At 45.6% G+C, this 15,263-nt stretch overlaps 1 protein-coding gene across 1 annotated transcript; it reads right to left on the bottom strand.

The window, feature by feature from the left end:
- Positions 1-347: 347 nt before the first annotated feature.
- Positions 348-14,779, bottom strand: MICOS10 (mitochondrial contact site and cristae organizing system subunit 10). Its single transcript, XM_056508072.1, has 4 exons — positions 14,656-14,779; positions 3,318-3,365; positions 2,653-2,762; positions 348-592 (listed from the first exon to the last, which is right to left on the bottom strand). The coding sequence occupies exons 1-4, from the start codon at positions 14,720-14,722 to the stop codon at positions 584-586; spliced, it is 234 nt and encodes a 77-aa protein (XP_056364047.1). The 5' UTR covers positions 14,723-14,779; the 3' UTR covers positions 348-583.
- Between the last annotated feature and the right edge of the window lie 484 nt (positions 14,780-15,263).

Below are 15,263 nucleotides of genomic sequence, written 5' to 3'. Positions count from 1 at the left end.
CCATCACACAGTTTGGATTCACCCCTTTGGATTCTGCCTCTTCTGAGAGGACAAACCTCCAATTTGAAAGGGCAACTGTTCAAACAGGACACAGGAGTATTTATATTCCTCTCCAAACACGGCCCAAGCAGCAGGGGTCTAGTGGGTGATTTATGAGGTGGGAATGCTTCTTTGAACTGCTGCAGGATGGGGGCTGCTCTCAGCAGTGGGGAGGAACACAGCATGGCTGGCTGTGCTGAGGAGCTCTCCCAGTGGCCCAGGTGGTCCCAGCTGCTGGCTACTCCAAATGAAGTTCTCTCCTTCCATTCTCCCTCTCTCTCACTCACATACAAAGTCAACACACCAGAGAAGGCCAATTTTCTTTTATTTATTTCCCAGAAGAGGTCTTCCTTGCACTTCTCACACACCATACAAAACAAGCATCAGAACTTTGTTTCATAGACAGAAACAGTTTGTTGGAGTATAAAGAGTTACTGGTGATCGTTACTGAAGAATGTTGGCTTATTCCAGGGGCACTTCAGTATTCCTGAGGAATAATCATTGATTTCTCCTTCCTTCCCACTGGGATAGTCTCAGCCATTAGTCACTGTTCCTATAAAGCAAGAAGGTTCTATTATTAAAAAGCCATTTGGGTTCCTTACATGGAAGGTGCTGCAGGATGTAAAGCAAGTCCCAGAGCTCTGTGACATTTCCAGAGGGTAAGGAATGTTTTCATCCTTTGCTAAAGCAAGAGGTTGTACATGGAGGAATTAAGCAGCTATTTCATGCCAGAAGCATGCCATGTTTTCATGCATAACCCTCCATTCTGATAAACTGGTACTTAAAAAACCCCACATTATTGCTCAAGTTAACTATTCACAGGCTGAAGAGAAATCAAAGCCACAAAGAGCAAGAGGAAAGCCTGCAGTTGCCTTCTTGTGTTCTTGCACATCAATATAAATCCACATTCCTATCAAAGTACAGGATTGTGAGGTTTGGGTGGTAACAGGCTAAATAATCTGGAAAATAGGATATTTTCCATTTTCTAGGCTGTGTAATTCACACTAAACCTTGAAATAATTGTGACAATGTTGATTTTAAATTCTGCTGAAGTCACAGTGAAAACCACTTGATCAAATGACTTAAAAAGCCCTTGGAATATTCTGACCACAAACTCTTCTGCACTTTAGTATTCTTTAGTCTAGATGAATGGCTCCTGCACTGGTGTTGGGGTTTCCTGATGAAATTTTACCCAAGGATGGGCAGTGTGATGAGCCAAGTTACAGCCACAAAAGCTGCAAAGTCACTCTGGCATCTCCTGATTATTCAGTACCTTGAAGGTCCTCTGTCACTCTGACTCAGGATTCAGAATTAAGAACTTGATCCTGAAGAATGAATAATCCCAATCAGGTAAAGACCTGAGTAACCTGGTCTGACCTCACAGCTCACCCCCATGACCTCCCTGAAGTCCTTTCCAATTTGAGTTCTCCTGTGATTCTGTTAACTTGACATGCTCAGAAAACTAGAAATTATTTTGACCAAGTTAATCTACATTTCCCTCTAATAAAGCTGATTTTTTTGCAGATTCTATCATTTTGACACATTAGCATTTGAACAGAAGTCAGTTTTGTAAAGGAAATCCTACAAAGTTTAGTTATAACAGACTTTTTCTAGGAAAAAAACAGATGAGTGATAATGCAACAATATTTTCCATGTTCCTGACCAAGAGAAATGAAATAATTTTGTTGTAATAACCCTGGAGCCATTATCCATGACATGACATTTTGGAGGGAATTAATGACATTAACCATGAGATGGCCTCATCTGCATTTTCCTTCTCTCAGCCTCTTTGTGCCAGAGAAAGCCATGGAGACAGTGCACTGGAAACTATTTGTTTTGTGCCATGCAGGCATCTGAAGTGTCTTTCCAGTTACCTCATGCTTCCAAGGACCAGCCTGCCCCAGATTAGTCCTTAATCCCAATAAAATCCCTTCCTAGGGTGACCAGACACTGTTTTCTGCTGCCCAGCATCCCTAGGAACAAGCATCCTTGAATGAATAATGCTCTCTCAGAACATGTGAGCAGTGCATTTATCACTCACATGAAGCCACATGTCATTTCAGCTTTTCTTTGGAGATATAAATTGGAGTACTAACACATTTTAAGGTTAACAAATCTGGCCAGAAAAGCCAAATTTTGGATTATGGGCAGTAGCTGGCAATGCTGATCAGCTGTATCCAAGTTTGTCTATATTGCTCTCCAAAGATTTTATTTGGTGGAGAATCTTGTTATTATTTCCTTTAGCAGGCAGAACTGTCTCCTGTGGGACACACCCATGGTCTCAGAAGGGAAGAAAACCTCAGTGATGAACTGACCAAGATCCTCACCCTGTGCTGAGGTGGGAAGGAGAGAGGGGCTGAGGGGAAAAAGGTGTTTCAAGACCTTGTTTTACTCCTCATTATCCTCCTCTGATTTTGTCAGTAACAAATTCACGTTGCAACTTTAAGTTGAACTTGTTTTGCCCTTGAAGTGTTTTCTCCTGGTCCTTAACTCATGAACCCTTCATGAATTTTTTCTCTCTCCTCTGCCCAGCTGTGGCAGGGCAGGGTCAGCCAGGCTTTGGTGGGTGCCTGGCATTGGGCCAGTGTCAAACCATGACACACAGATACTTACTTTTACAAATTTACCATGGAGAAGATATGGAGACTGGAAGTCATGTTGACAATTGGAATAAGCCATTCCTAACCCCATCCCTGACCCAAATGCAATAGGCCATGTCTTTCCTGTGGAAGAGGAAAGCAGAGAGGAAAAAGTAAAGTCAAGGAAAGCTGTTTGTTACACATTGCTCTGTAAGCACCAAGAAAGAACAAATTACTAGAAGATCCATTCTAGGCATTTTCAAGTTTTAAATCCTCCAACCCAGCCCACTACAGTAACATGTGTTTAGAATTTAACAGAGAGCAATCTCTGAATTCAAGGTATTACTGAAAATGATTGTTTTAAAGCACAGCTGAAGAACTAAGATCAGTTTTAAAGCCCAGGCAAGGCTGGCAGAACTGGTGTCCAGACACATGGCTCCAGTGATTTGGCTCAGGGTCTCCTGCCATTCCAGGATTTGAGCTGAGCACAGGAGGAGCTCAGGGAGGTGCCATGGGTAACATCCTTGGCACATAACTAAAAGTTTTGGGAACTCCATTTGAATGGAAAAGACAGGACAAACAATGGAAGAATTAGTCTAACAAGCTGATTAACTTTTACTTGCCTTAGAGACTTCTAACTGTACCTACAACAGATGGGAAGTGGGAAGCAGGCAGCCAAGACTAATGCAGTGTACTTACTTTTGAAGAAGATGACTGAGAAAACAATTCCTAATCCAAATCCAGCACCTGTAAGAAGAAATGCAGTGGGTGAGGATAAGGATAAAGCAAAGTAATGAAAAATTATTTAGTTCTTCACAGTAATTCTTTACTCCAACTCAGGAATATCAGAGTATGAACATCAGACTACATGTTAGTTCAGCACACCAAATCAGAGAGTTCATACATAACAAACCTGAAAAAAACAATTCTTGTTTTCTTAAATAACTGTAAGCAGCTAATTCACATTAGAATCCCAACATATGTAATAAGTACATTATCAGAAATATCTGGGAAACAAACCAGACTATCATCCCAGGGAACATTCCTGAATTTCTGTCACCATCTACAATGTGGAATTAAAATTTATTTGGCTCATTGTCAGCAAATGAGAAACACTTAAATGAAAACTTATTGTGTCCTTGAGCTTCAGATTCTGCAGATGAATATCTCATTGTATTTCATTTATCTCACTACTTTAACTGCTTCAATGTGTGTCCTGAGGGCAGCAGAACTTTGAAGCTTTGTGTTACCCTATACCTTACAAAGAAAGCTCCAGGCTGCTTATCTTTCACATCCACAACATTCATTATGGAGCATATTTAAACACATTAGGAGTGAATGACTTTTCACATCCTTACACTACACATAGAAATAACTGCAGCAGTTGAAATAAAATTACTCAGCACTGCTAAAAAACTCGGGGCGTATTTAAAAATAATTTTTTGCTTTCCTTGGAAGGTGAGCTTATGATTTTCTGCAAGATGTCAGGGAAGTCTGTAAAACTCCTCTCAGAACTCAATAAATATCACAGTGAAAACTTGCAGCTGAGTGGGCAAATTCTACCTTTAATTATGTCCATTGAAGAGAAGAATTTTAGATAAGGCACGGAAGTGCCTCAAAAAGGAAAAAAAAAAAATCACTCATGCATATGGTCATTAAAAAAAAACCCAAAACAGCTTCAGGTTTATTTTGCAGCAAACACATCCTGTTATGGGTTTCAACTCTTTCCTTTCAATACAAGGAATTAAATATGCTGAGTTTGTTAATTAAAATACATCCTTTTTTTAGATTCCTAAAAGCACATGATCCTGCTGAATGCATTAGTAAGTGGGTTGAGTCCAGAACAATGCCCAGGAATCCTGTACCCTCGTGGCATACAGGATGATGTTTCTTTTTTTTCAAGTTTCCTTGTGTTCTTCAAATTTTTTTCCTTGTAAAAAGTACATTGCTAGCTTCTACTGAAGAACAAAACTCAAAAAATACTTTGCATCCTCAGTACATTAGGATGCAGCACCTCACACCTTAAGCCCCAGGTTTTTTGTTGATTATAAACCCCTGAATATTGGGACAGAACAAACACAAACTGAGCAAAGCCCCTCGTGTTCACTCTGTGTCAGGACCTCACTGTCAGTAATTACTGAGAGCTGGAAATGGGAGCTGGTTTGAAAACCCTTTTCATTTTACTACAGATTTTCAGTTGTGCCAGAGGTAACTACTTTACCAGGTCATTACAACTTAGGAGTAGGCTTACAAAACATGCAGGAAGAGAGAGCCCTGACTGCCTGCCAAGTGCTGCTGACATCACTCCCCCAGACATTTCAGAGCTGTGGGGAAGGGCAGCTTTGCACTCTAATCATTTGCACAGCTAAGGGAAAGGCTCGGGTCCTCAGCTGTCTGCTCAGAGCTCAGGGATTTGTGCCTTGCAGACAGTAAAGACACTCCTTGGAGCAGCTCCTTCAGACCCACTGAGCAGTGTTCAGCCTGGAAGAGACATCAGGCCACAGATCCAGAGCCACAGCTCAGCCTTCTAACCCCCATCCCCTCCCAGCAGAGCCCTCCTGCCCCACCTTTGCTGCAGTGCAGCTGCTGCTGCCTGCCCACAGTGCTGATGCCTTTAATGATAATTAGCACTAAAGAATCCATCCCTTAGTGCCCTGGCCTGGCTCCTCTGCCAGCCTGTTCCTACAGCCCTCAGAGGAGCTGCTTTGGTTGGGCTGCTGCACTTCAGGATTTGGTGGGGGTTCTTTCTGATCACACCAGCACTGTTTGGAGTGCCCAGTTCAGCAGCCCTGCCATGAGGGAGTGATCCCAGTCCTGCCCCTCTTGTCCCTGGGAAGATCCCCTCTGCCAATCCAAACAGCTTAGCTAATCAATGAGAAATGATTTACAGGATGACAAATTCTGCATCATCTCCATGCATAGCCTGGGCAGTTTCTAATGTCACCACATTTTCCATGTTACCAGTCAAACCCACATTCTTCTCACCAGGCTGGTGCTGAACTGGTCCCTGTTTTGTCTTAACACAACCCTGCACTAAGGAAGCAGCTATAATTAATACAAGTTTCTTTCAATTTACTTCCAGAAATTATCATTATCTTGGGCTCTCTTCACCTCCTTCAGATGTTCTCTCACATTACAGCCTCTCTGTAAGGGCTGCACTCACATGCCATCAATGCTGCTTCCTGTTGGCCATGGGGGAAGCTACAGGATACACTTAAAAGGTGAAAAATTTATTATTTATGTCAACTGCAATTGAGCCTAAGCCTAAAACACAAACTAGGCCTTCCCCCACACCAACATCACTGTTAAACAGATGTGATCCAGCACAACTGACTTAGGGAAAAACTACTCTGTCTTTAGAAAGCTTTTTCTGAAACTGCCCGTTGGAAGGGATTGTTCTTTTTCATGTAAACCTGTTTTTTGTGCAATTCTAGAGGCTATCATTGCACTTTAGTCCAGGCATAAGAAGTCTACAGTGGCAATGAGTAGAGAAAAATGATGGGAAGATAGCTAAGACCTTGCTTTAATAATGAAAATGTTACAGAGAAAGGAAGGAGATCTGACAGCCAATGGGTTCTGGCCTCCTGGGCAAGAAGGCAACTTGAGGAACAAAGCCAAGAAAGTAGCTTGGCTTTCCTCATGGCACAGGCAGCTTGGGTCACCCCTCCCCTGACAGAGGCACAGACCACAGCCTGTGCTCCAGACCACTGTGATCACCACTCCCTGTCCACCAGAATCACGAGCTCTGCCCCTCACAGCAGCCACTGCATACACAGCATTTGCTCTTTTCTACTTGGTTTGAACAGTTTGAAGTTGGTTTAACTTAAAACCAGAACCTTCAGCTACATTTAATTCATTAGCCCATCTGGTTAAGAACCTCTTTCTGTGGGAAGTTTGTCACTCATCTTCATTCCACTAGAAAGTATTTGTGGTTATGTGGTCATTTCCTGTGTCTCCAAGACCAAGGGGGAGCAAAACCATCTTGCCTAGGGAGCAAAGTAATGCATTTCACTTTAATTCTATATAAAGTTACACCAGAGATAAACAATGGCAGAGCTGATGATGAGTTTTACAGGTTTAAGTTCTCACATGCTCCATTTCCTCTTAAAGAGGCAACATGTCTCTTCAAAGAGCCTCCCACCTGAGCAGGGGACACTCCAGCTGTTCCTCCTAAAGATCAGCACCTCTAGGCCAGGCTTTAACTTCATAACAATCAAACATGAAAGGTTTATCTTACAATAAAAACAAACGAACATGGAAAAGCAAAGGGCTTGATCCACGCCAGGCACATATTCCCTCTCTTTCTTGCATGACAGACTCTTTGGAGGAAAAGGCCACAGGAAAGAGTACAACTCATTTTTCACCTTCTCTGACAGTTTAAAATGTTTAACTAGAAAAACAGCCTCTTCCACCCCACATTCATCACTTCAGCCTAAACTCATTTGCAGTGTCAACAGGGGACAGGACACTTGTGTGGCACCTCAGCCCTGCTCCCCAGGCACACAGAGCGGCACAGGCACACGGAATGGGCATTAGGCAGCAAGCCCAGGCACCAGAACGTTTGCTTTCTGCTTTTCTGGCTCTTACACCTTCCAAGAAAAACGTCCCAGTCCCTCCAATCAATCTAACATGCAGGAGAGCACGTGCTGTATACCCAACAGGACATCATAAAAGTGTCTCAGAGAGAAACACAAATCTTCAGGATGGGCTCCTGCCCCACAAGAACATCTGGGAAAAGCTTTTTCTATAAATTTAATCAACAGTTGCTCCAGCAGTGATACTACACGGTTCTTTCCTAGGCTACCCAAGTAGCTACAGGCTGAGGCAGCTACTAACACAGCCACACCTACATGTACTTTGCTTCAATAGCTTGAAACTTAAAATAGAAGGATTAAAATATGCTCATTGACATCTGGCAGATGTGTTGCTGTTACTATAGCAGCTGGAAGGTTTTCAATTACTTAATCCCAAAACAAAAACTATTATTTTCCTTTGCCATTCCACACACACTATAAAACTGAGAGCTTCAGCCTCCAATCCCAGCCTGACAAGATACATAAAGAATTGCTTTGCAAAAATGTGGAGGGAAGTTGCCTTCATACACCAGGGCAGCACTTAGCACCAGTTAGAAATCTGAGACCATGAAATCACTTATTTACAGAGAGAATTAATTTTAAGCAGACTCTTTGCAAGGTCTTAGTGGCAGGAATCAGATTTTCTTCAAACACCAACTTTGAAGCTTTCATTCCCATCTCCCCTGTGGTGTGGATTGTTTGCAGAGCAGACAGAAAAATGAGCATGGACACTAGAAGAAAACACAGTGAAATTATATACCAAGTACTCAAGAAAGAAGCAGAAAAAAGACAGTTTTGTTTTATACTAGACTCTGACTGTAGTAACAGAGAAAAATTGGAATAACAAAATATTAATATCCAAATATCATTCTAATCCAAAATCCCAACATGCTTTCAGGGGCTGCTTTCACCCTTAAGCAGTCAGGGTCAGGCCAAGTGCTGCTCAAAGGCAAAGCCTGGGTAAACATCAGCACTTCACAGAGGCACAGGCAGCAGCACCAAGGGCCCAAGGAACCACAGTGACACTGGACCAGAAACTTCAATCTCACACCTAGACTGCTGAATGAACTGAGAGACCTGAGGGCACAAATGCTTTCTCTCTCCTTTAAAAGGGGAAGGGGAGAGGAGTGGAAGCTGCTCTGCGATGGGATTGTGCAAATCCCCTGTAAAGGTGGGCAGGCCCTGGCACACCTGGCAGCTGTGGCTGCCCCTGGATCCCTGGAAGAGCCCAAGGCCAGGCTGGATGGGGCTGGAGCAGCCTGGGATGGTGGAAGGTGTCCCTGGCCATGGCAGGGGTGGGACTGGGTGAGCTTTAAGGTTCTTCCCACCCCAAACCATTCTGGGATTCTGTGATCAATGCTACACCAAACTTTTAGACAAATCAGGGCTGTGCTTGCTTTAGAAACTCCTGTGTAAGAAATCAACAATATTCTTGTAACACATAAAATACCCCTCTGACTTTACCTTGTCTCACTGCAATTACATGTTCTGCTAATAAAAACAGTAACATTGCTGAAAAGAAAGATTCAGCAGGAGTAAACACACCACACTCAGAGCTTTTGCAGCCCAGCTCTGAGGGTTGGCAATGCTGCTGCTTCACACCCACCCAGCACAGCTGGCCAGTACTGACGTCTGCTGGCCCAGCTCGGGAACAGAGACAACTGAGAGCAAGAAAAGTTTCAGAGGCATCTCACTGGAGGAATGAAGAGAAAATGAGACTCATCCCTCTCAAACCTTTTGCTATTCATTTATAACTACCAAGGATGTGCCAGCAGCCCTGAAAGGATTTTCTCAGAAAACTGCTTCTGATATAAAAAACACCAAAGTCTTGTTCCTACCTACTGCTGTAACTTCTCCAGGACCAAACTTCAGGATATCACTTGGCTACAGTCCCTTTCCCCTGGGCACTGCCATTGCATGCCACCTTCAAAGAAGGCAGAGCTGCCATCTCATCAGTGCACTAAAGCAGAGGTTCAGGAAGTCAGGGCATTTTGGGTCATTTCCCATGGAGCAGAGGAGGCCTGGGGTTTGCAAAAGCTGCAGATGGATTGTCACAGCTCTTCTCTCAGCTTCTCTTGCTCCAAAGGCCACCCAGAGGTGACACAGCTGGTGGGGCACACCCCAGCAGGGCACAGCTCCTGACTCACTCAGTCCAACCAAGGGAACAGCAGGGCACAACACAGTTAGGAGAAAACCTGGATTTCTAAAGAAATCAAACAGAAGATAATACTCCCTTAAATTGTAAATGGACATTGTATTCAGAGCTCTGCTAACATCATAACTAAATATTGCTGTTAGATTTTGGACTGAGAGCCTATTCTCAAAACAGCATTTGCCCACCTCTTCCAAGGAAAACATTTTTTGTTGTCTGTGCTGCCTCCCTGCACAGCCTGAGCCACGAGCAGTCCATGTTTACACGACTTGGGCTGTGCAAGACACAACTCGTAGAGCTGGATCTGCTGTACAACCAGGAAAAAGAACTTGGGGTTCTAACAAAGCTCACACAACAATGCACTTGTGTGCTCACATAATATCCATGCTCTCCAGCACTGAAAACAAAACCCCAAAGGAGTTTAGAACAAGCCTTCTGGCCTGGTAGCTAAGACTGGATGGCCACAATACAACTGCCAAGCAAAAAAACACATCAAAACAGGAATTTCAGGATTTTTGTATATTTAGACAAAGTCTAATCCAGTTTTGAGAAAGTGTAATCAAGTTTTATCATTATATAGACTGACTTTATCTTATTCATAACCATGTGAAGGATTATTTAGAAATACTGACATTGCAATCCATACAATGATCCTTCCTGAAATATCCAATCTGTGGAATGACACAAACAATACAATTTCATCCTTGCCATTAACAGAACAGCTATTCAAGCAGGCCAGATGATGAAAGGCAGAAGAAATAATGTTAACAGTTGCAGGAGAATTCAAAGTGCCCTTTTCTCTTTAAAAACAAAAAAATCCCTATTAAATGGAAATTAGAAGCATTTTATTTTCAGATGTCAAAACAGAGGATTAGAGGAAAATGAAATCACTACACTGGGTTATTTACAAGCTTCCAGGCTGAATTTTGGTCAGTCACAGACATACATCAAAACATTTCTCTCCTGAAAAAAAATGAACTTCAACACAGCAACTTCACACACACAAGAAGCAAAGAGCTTCCTTAGGATTACCTTCAGAATCAGGGAAATGACAGCGTTCAACTCATTTAAAACAACAACAGACTCAAAACAAACCAAGACATGCAGGCTCAAAAACCTCCCTCTCCTCCACACTACTCCTTATTACCTCTGTCCCCTGGAAACAGCACATAATAATAATTTGTCCAAAATTACAGCCTTTCAGCAAAATAAAACCACCTCTGTCAATCTTTTTTGAGTAATTGTCTTTCTAAATAAACAGCCACGAGCTGTCAATCAGTTAAACCAACAAACCAACCCTTTGAACAGGGTTTGGAGCCTGCAGGACAGAGGAAGACCACACCAGTGTTTACTTCATCACCCCTCTGCAGAGCTGTACTGATGAAAAGGAAGAAATGGCAGTGAAGGCTGGGGAGGACACAGCAGCTGAGGAAGGTTTGCATGCTGGGAAGGAAAAGAAAGCCACACTAGTTCAAGTCCCTGCTCCCACACTCCAAACAAACAAGTTTTCTGTAAGAAATTAACAATTAGCTTTTCTGCATGAAAATCAGTATCAGAATTTTAAAAATGAACAGAAATTTATATTATTTAAATGACTGCCTGGGTGAAAAGCCTTGAGGATGGTGCAAAGCCAGAACCAGCAGGAGCTGGATTGTCTGTCAGAAACCCCCTGGTCAGCCAAGAAAACACAACCCAACCCCCAGCACACAAACACGGTGCTCACAGCTACATCTGCAATGGAAGAGGAACAAAACCACCTTGATACAGCCACATCATTAGCAAAACAAATAAATATCATTCTAATAAAAATGAGGTGACCACAAGCTCCGTTTAACAATGGCTCAATGTTCTGCACAGGCATAAAAAAGTTTACTGAACTCTTTGAAATTAAATACTGTCCTAACAACGTCCTCTAACAACTAACAACTGCCTGACAACATCCTCTGCTTGGAACTAACAGGAAAAAGTTAATACTAAATTACAGGATCCACACAGGTAGTGACCAAGAGCTTGAAAACATAATACAGCATTTCAAAAGATGCAACAAAAGATAAATATTTATTTTGGAAGTTTTAGTGGCAGGAGATCAAATTTTTTTTTTTTTTTTTCAGGAGCCTGGTCTCCAAATGAAACAGTATTGCACAACTACAAACAGAGCTAAGGCCAAACCCTGACTGACACAGCATAGTGGGAATCCTGGTGGGCTAAGGACAGGCTGCACAGCCCCAGCTGGAATTCAAACCACATTTCTGCCAATAAAGGCAGCCTGAGAGCTCTACCTCCCCTTCTCCCCCTTTTCTGTTTCTCATGTCCCACCAGCCCTCAAAATAATCCACAGGAGTTATCTGCCCACAATTCCCACAGACACTGGGAAATGTCCCGCATACAAGACTCCAGAAATTCAGTGTTTTCCTTTATTTAGGGAGTCTGGAATGGGAAAATACTGGGCTAATCACAATGTTTGTTTTTCCCCAGCCATTGGCTGGGAAGATCTCCCTGGCTGTAGCACTTGAAAAGGACATAAAGGAGCATTTGGGAAGGAAATTGTGGCCACCAAAAAAGATGTTTACCAAATCCTGTATCCCATGTCACAACTAAATCTCAAGTAAAAAAGCATATTTTCTTTCCTTCTTTCTTTCCAGTACAACAACCACCCTTGATAATTTATTGGAAACTCCAGCAAACTTTGCAGTAATATTACAAAATCAAACAACCCAACCACTCGTGGTTTTAATGTCCCTGCAGAGAAAACAATTATTCCCACTGGGATACCACGGAAAAATTTGTGTTGTCAGCACACAGCTCATGCAGGAGGTTGCCAGTACAAATGCTTCAGTCACTGACCAATTTGAAAAGCACACAAAGCAGAAAAGAAGAGAAACATGTGCCTGAGCCCATCCCACTGGGTTTGGTGTGAAGATAAGGAGATGCAGCACATGTGACCTTCTGGGGCAGTCTAATGAAAAACATGAATCTGACTGAGATTTTGGGAAGTCTCATGAAGAACATTAATCTGGCAGATCTCTGCTCAGCATCCTTGTGAAGCCAACACTGGGAATCCTCAGACTGGAGCACCAGTGCACAAGGCAAAGCAGTTCTCTTCCTTTTGTTGCCACTTCAGGATGGAAGATAACACGGAATCAAAAGGAAAAGCCCACTGCAGAGTCAGGAGTGCAGGTGACAGACACCAAGCTAAGTGGTGCAGACACACCTGGAGGACAGGGCTGCCCAGAGGGACCTGGGCAAGCTCAAGGAGTGACCCATGGAGATCCAATGAGGTTTAACAAGAGCAGGGGCTGGTGCTGCACCTGGGTCAGGACAACCCCCAGGGTCAATCCAGGCTGAGGGATGAAGAGATTGGGAGCAGCCCTGGGGAGAAGGACCTGGGGGTGCTGCTGGGTGAGGGCTGAACATGACCCAGCCCAGAAACTCCCTGTGCCTGGGGCTCATCCCCCAGTGTGGGCAGCAGGAAAGGGGGCACTCTGCCCCTCTGCCCCACTCAGGTGAGACCCCACCTGCAGAGCTGCCCCAGCCCTGTCCCAGCACTCTGGAGCTGCTGCAGCGAGTCCAGAGGAGGCACCAAGATGATCAGAGGGATGGAGCAGCTCTGCTGGGAGGAAAGGCTGAGAGAACTGGGATTGTTCAGCCTGGAAAAAAAGAAGGTTTTGGGGTCACCTCATTGCAGCCTTCCAGTACCTGAAGGGAGCTGACAGTAAAGAAACTGTTTCCAAGGGCCTGGAGAGACAGGAAAAGGAGGAATGGCTTCCCAATGACAGAGGCAGGATATGGTTGGATAATGGGAAAAAATTCTCCCCTGTGAGGGTGATGAGGCCCTGCCACAGATTTCCCAGAGAAGCTGTGGCTGCCCCATCCCTGGCAGTGTCCAAGGCCAGGCTGGATGGGGCTTGGAGCTGCCTGGGATAGTGGAAGATGTCCCTGCCCATGGCAGGGGGTGGATGAGATAAATTTTAAGGTCCCTTCCAGCACAAAGCAGCCTAAGATTCTGTGAAATCAGCTCTGTATCCATTCCTTTCAGCCTCCAGGGCAGAGGATGTACAGGATTCTGACATGTACAGCTGCAGTGTGGAACAAGTTCTTGTTTATAATTCAGCATACTTAATATTTTATGATAAAGCAACCAATGCTATGGAAACATAAACATGTCCAAATACGTTTGCCAGACAAACCTGCATAGAATTTCATAAGGAAAAACACTGCTCTGGAGCACTTGACACTTTTCAAAGGTCTGTTATAAACAATGGAAGATTCAGTTTACTTAAAATTATTAAACATCTTTTCTAATGGAAAAGTATTAGGCAACTAAAACCCCCGAGTTGCCCATCAGCTTTCAAGAAGAAGGCCAGTGCAGGAACAAGAAATAAACATCCACATTTCCCAGATACTATTAATGGTTCAAAAAGAGACATCTGCACCAACATGGAACAAATATCTTTTATGGCAGACACTGTATTTCTCTATACATTGCATTTGAAGATGTGGGTTTGTACACGCATTTTGTGAAGCCACAAGCCCTGCCTGGTGTCACCGTGCAGCCGGTCACAGGGCAAGCACGGCCGCCACCACCACCCCTAAAACTCACAGTACTCAGCGAATGGTTTGCTGCAGAAAATTAAGGCATGGGCATAACTCTCACTTTAACAAATACGGGAAAAAACCAACTTGACGAAAAGGCAGAACGGGGCTGGGACACGGCCGGCGCCTCTCAATGTCACACTGCACACGCTGTGGAAGAGACACGTGCCACAGCCCTCAGCGTGTCGCGCTGCCGATCGCTGGTAACAAACGCAGCCCCCCGGCACAGGAGCGCTGCCAGCAGCTCTGCACACAGCGACTCCAAACCCACCGCCGCAGCAAATCCCAGCGCCGGCAGCCTGCCCGCCGCCCATTCATTCCGCCCGGATTCCCTGCGGAGCCCAGCTTGCTCGCGGAAGCCTCTTCCCTCCAGCACAGGGAGTAGCCGCGGTGAAAGCGCCCGGAGCGCGGTAAGCCGGGGCGCAGCGCTGGGAGCGGGCCCGCGGGGGTCCGAGCCCGCGGCCAAGGTCACCTTGCCAGGCCCGCAGCCACCGGCTCTACCAGACGCCGGGGGCAACGATGAGGGCGGATCCTCCGGACAGCCTGAGCTTCCCTCGGGCTCACAACCGCTCTGAGGCGAACCTGGGGCGGCGGGGGACAGTGGGCCCCGCGCCACGGGGACACGCCGGCGGCCGCTCTCCCAAGTCCGCGGAGCCCGGGGAACCACCGCCGCTCTTCCCCGGGACCTCCCGCTCCGCCAGGCCCGTGCTGCCCTTACCCAGCTTGACGGCGGAGTCCGCCACACACCGGTCCCACTTCCTACCCAGGTCGCCCTCCGACGCCATCTTGCCCGTCCCCTCACCTCCTCTCCCGCGCAACTCTCGCGAGACCTGCTGCTCCACCTATCGCCCGCGCCGGCAGATCTCGCGAGATTTCGCCGTCGTTGCCATGGTAACCGTCAGGAGGGCGTCATGGCCGCAGCGCCCGACCTTGGGCCCGGCCCAAAATCCCCTTTTTCCCCGTAGGATCCGGCCCAAAACACCGTTTCCCCCCGTAAGACCGGGCTCCACCTCCCCGCCTAGAGCTCCTGCTGTGTCCTCCCTCAGCCTATGGCAGCATCCCTCCCTCCTCGCAGGGGCCCTGGCAGGGCGCGCCCCTGCCGCCCCGCGGCCCGCGCGGCTCTCGCCTCAGCCATGGTAAGAGCCCAGCTCTGCTGCAGGGCAGCACTGCAGCGTTGGGTACATCACTGGACGTGCAGGGTTTCCCTGGCAATGCTCCTACACCCCACACGGCTCCTGCATCAATTCAGCAGGAGGAGGAACGTTCCGTGAGGGTGCAGAGCACTGGAACAGGTGCCGAGGGAGCTGTGGAGTCTCCCTCGCTGGA

Source organism: Oenanthe melanoleuca, chromosome 21 (assembly GCF_029582105.1).
Source record: "Oenanthe melanoleuca isolate GR-GAL-2019-014 chromosome 21, OMel1.0, whole genome shotgun sequence".
NCBI lineage: Eukaryota > Metazoa > Chordata > Aves > Passeriformes > Muscicapidae > Oenanthe > Oenanthe melanoleuca.
Note: the sequence above shows the minus strand (reverse complement) of the source record. Positions and strands in the feature narration are given on the sequence as shown.

Bases quoted from the DNA above. Each gene is read 5' to 3' on its own strand.
- MICOS10 (XM_056508072.1), bottom strand. From the start codon at position 14,722: ATGGCGTCGGAGGGCGACCTGGGTAGGAAGTGGGACCGGTGTGTGGCG. The intron at 3,366-14,655 runs GTAAGGGCAGCA...TTCTTCTTACAG, and splicing joins GGACTCCGCCGTCAAGCTGG to GTGCTGGATTTGGATTAGGA. The intron at 2,763-3,317 runs GTAAGTACACTG...CCTCTTCCACAG, and splicing joins CTCAGTCATCTTCTTCAAAA to GAAAGACATGGCCTATTGCA.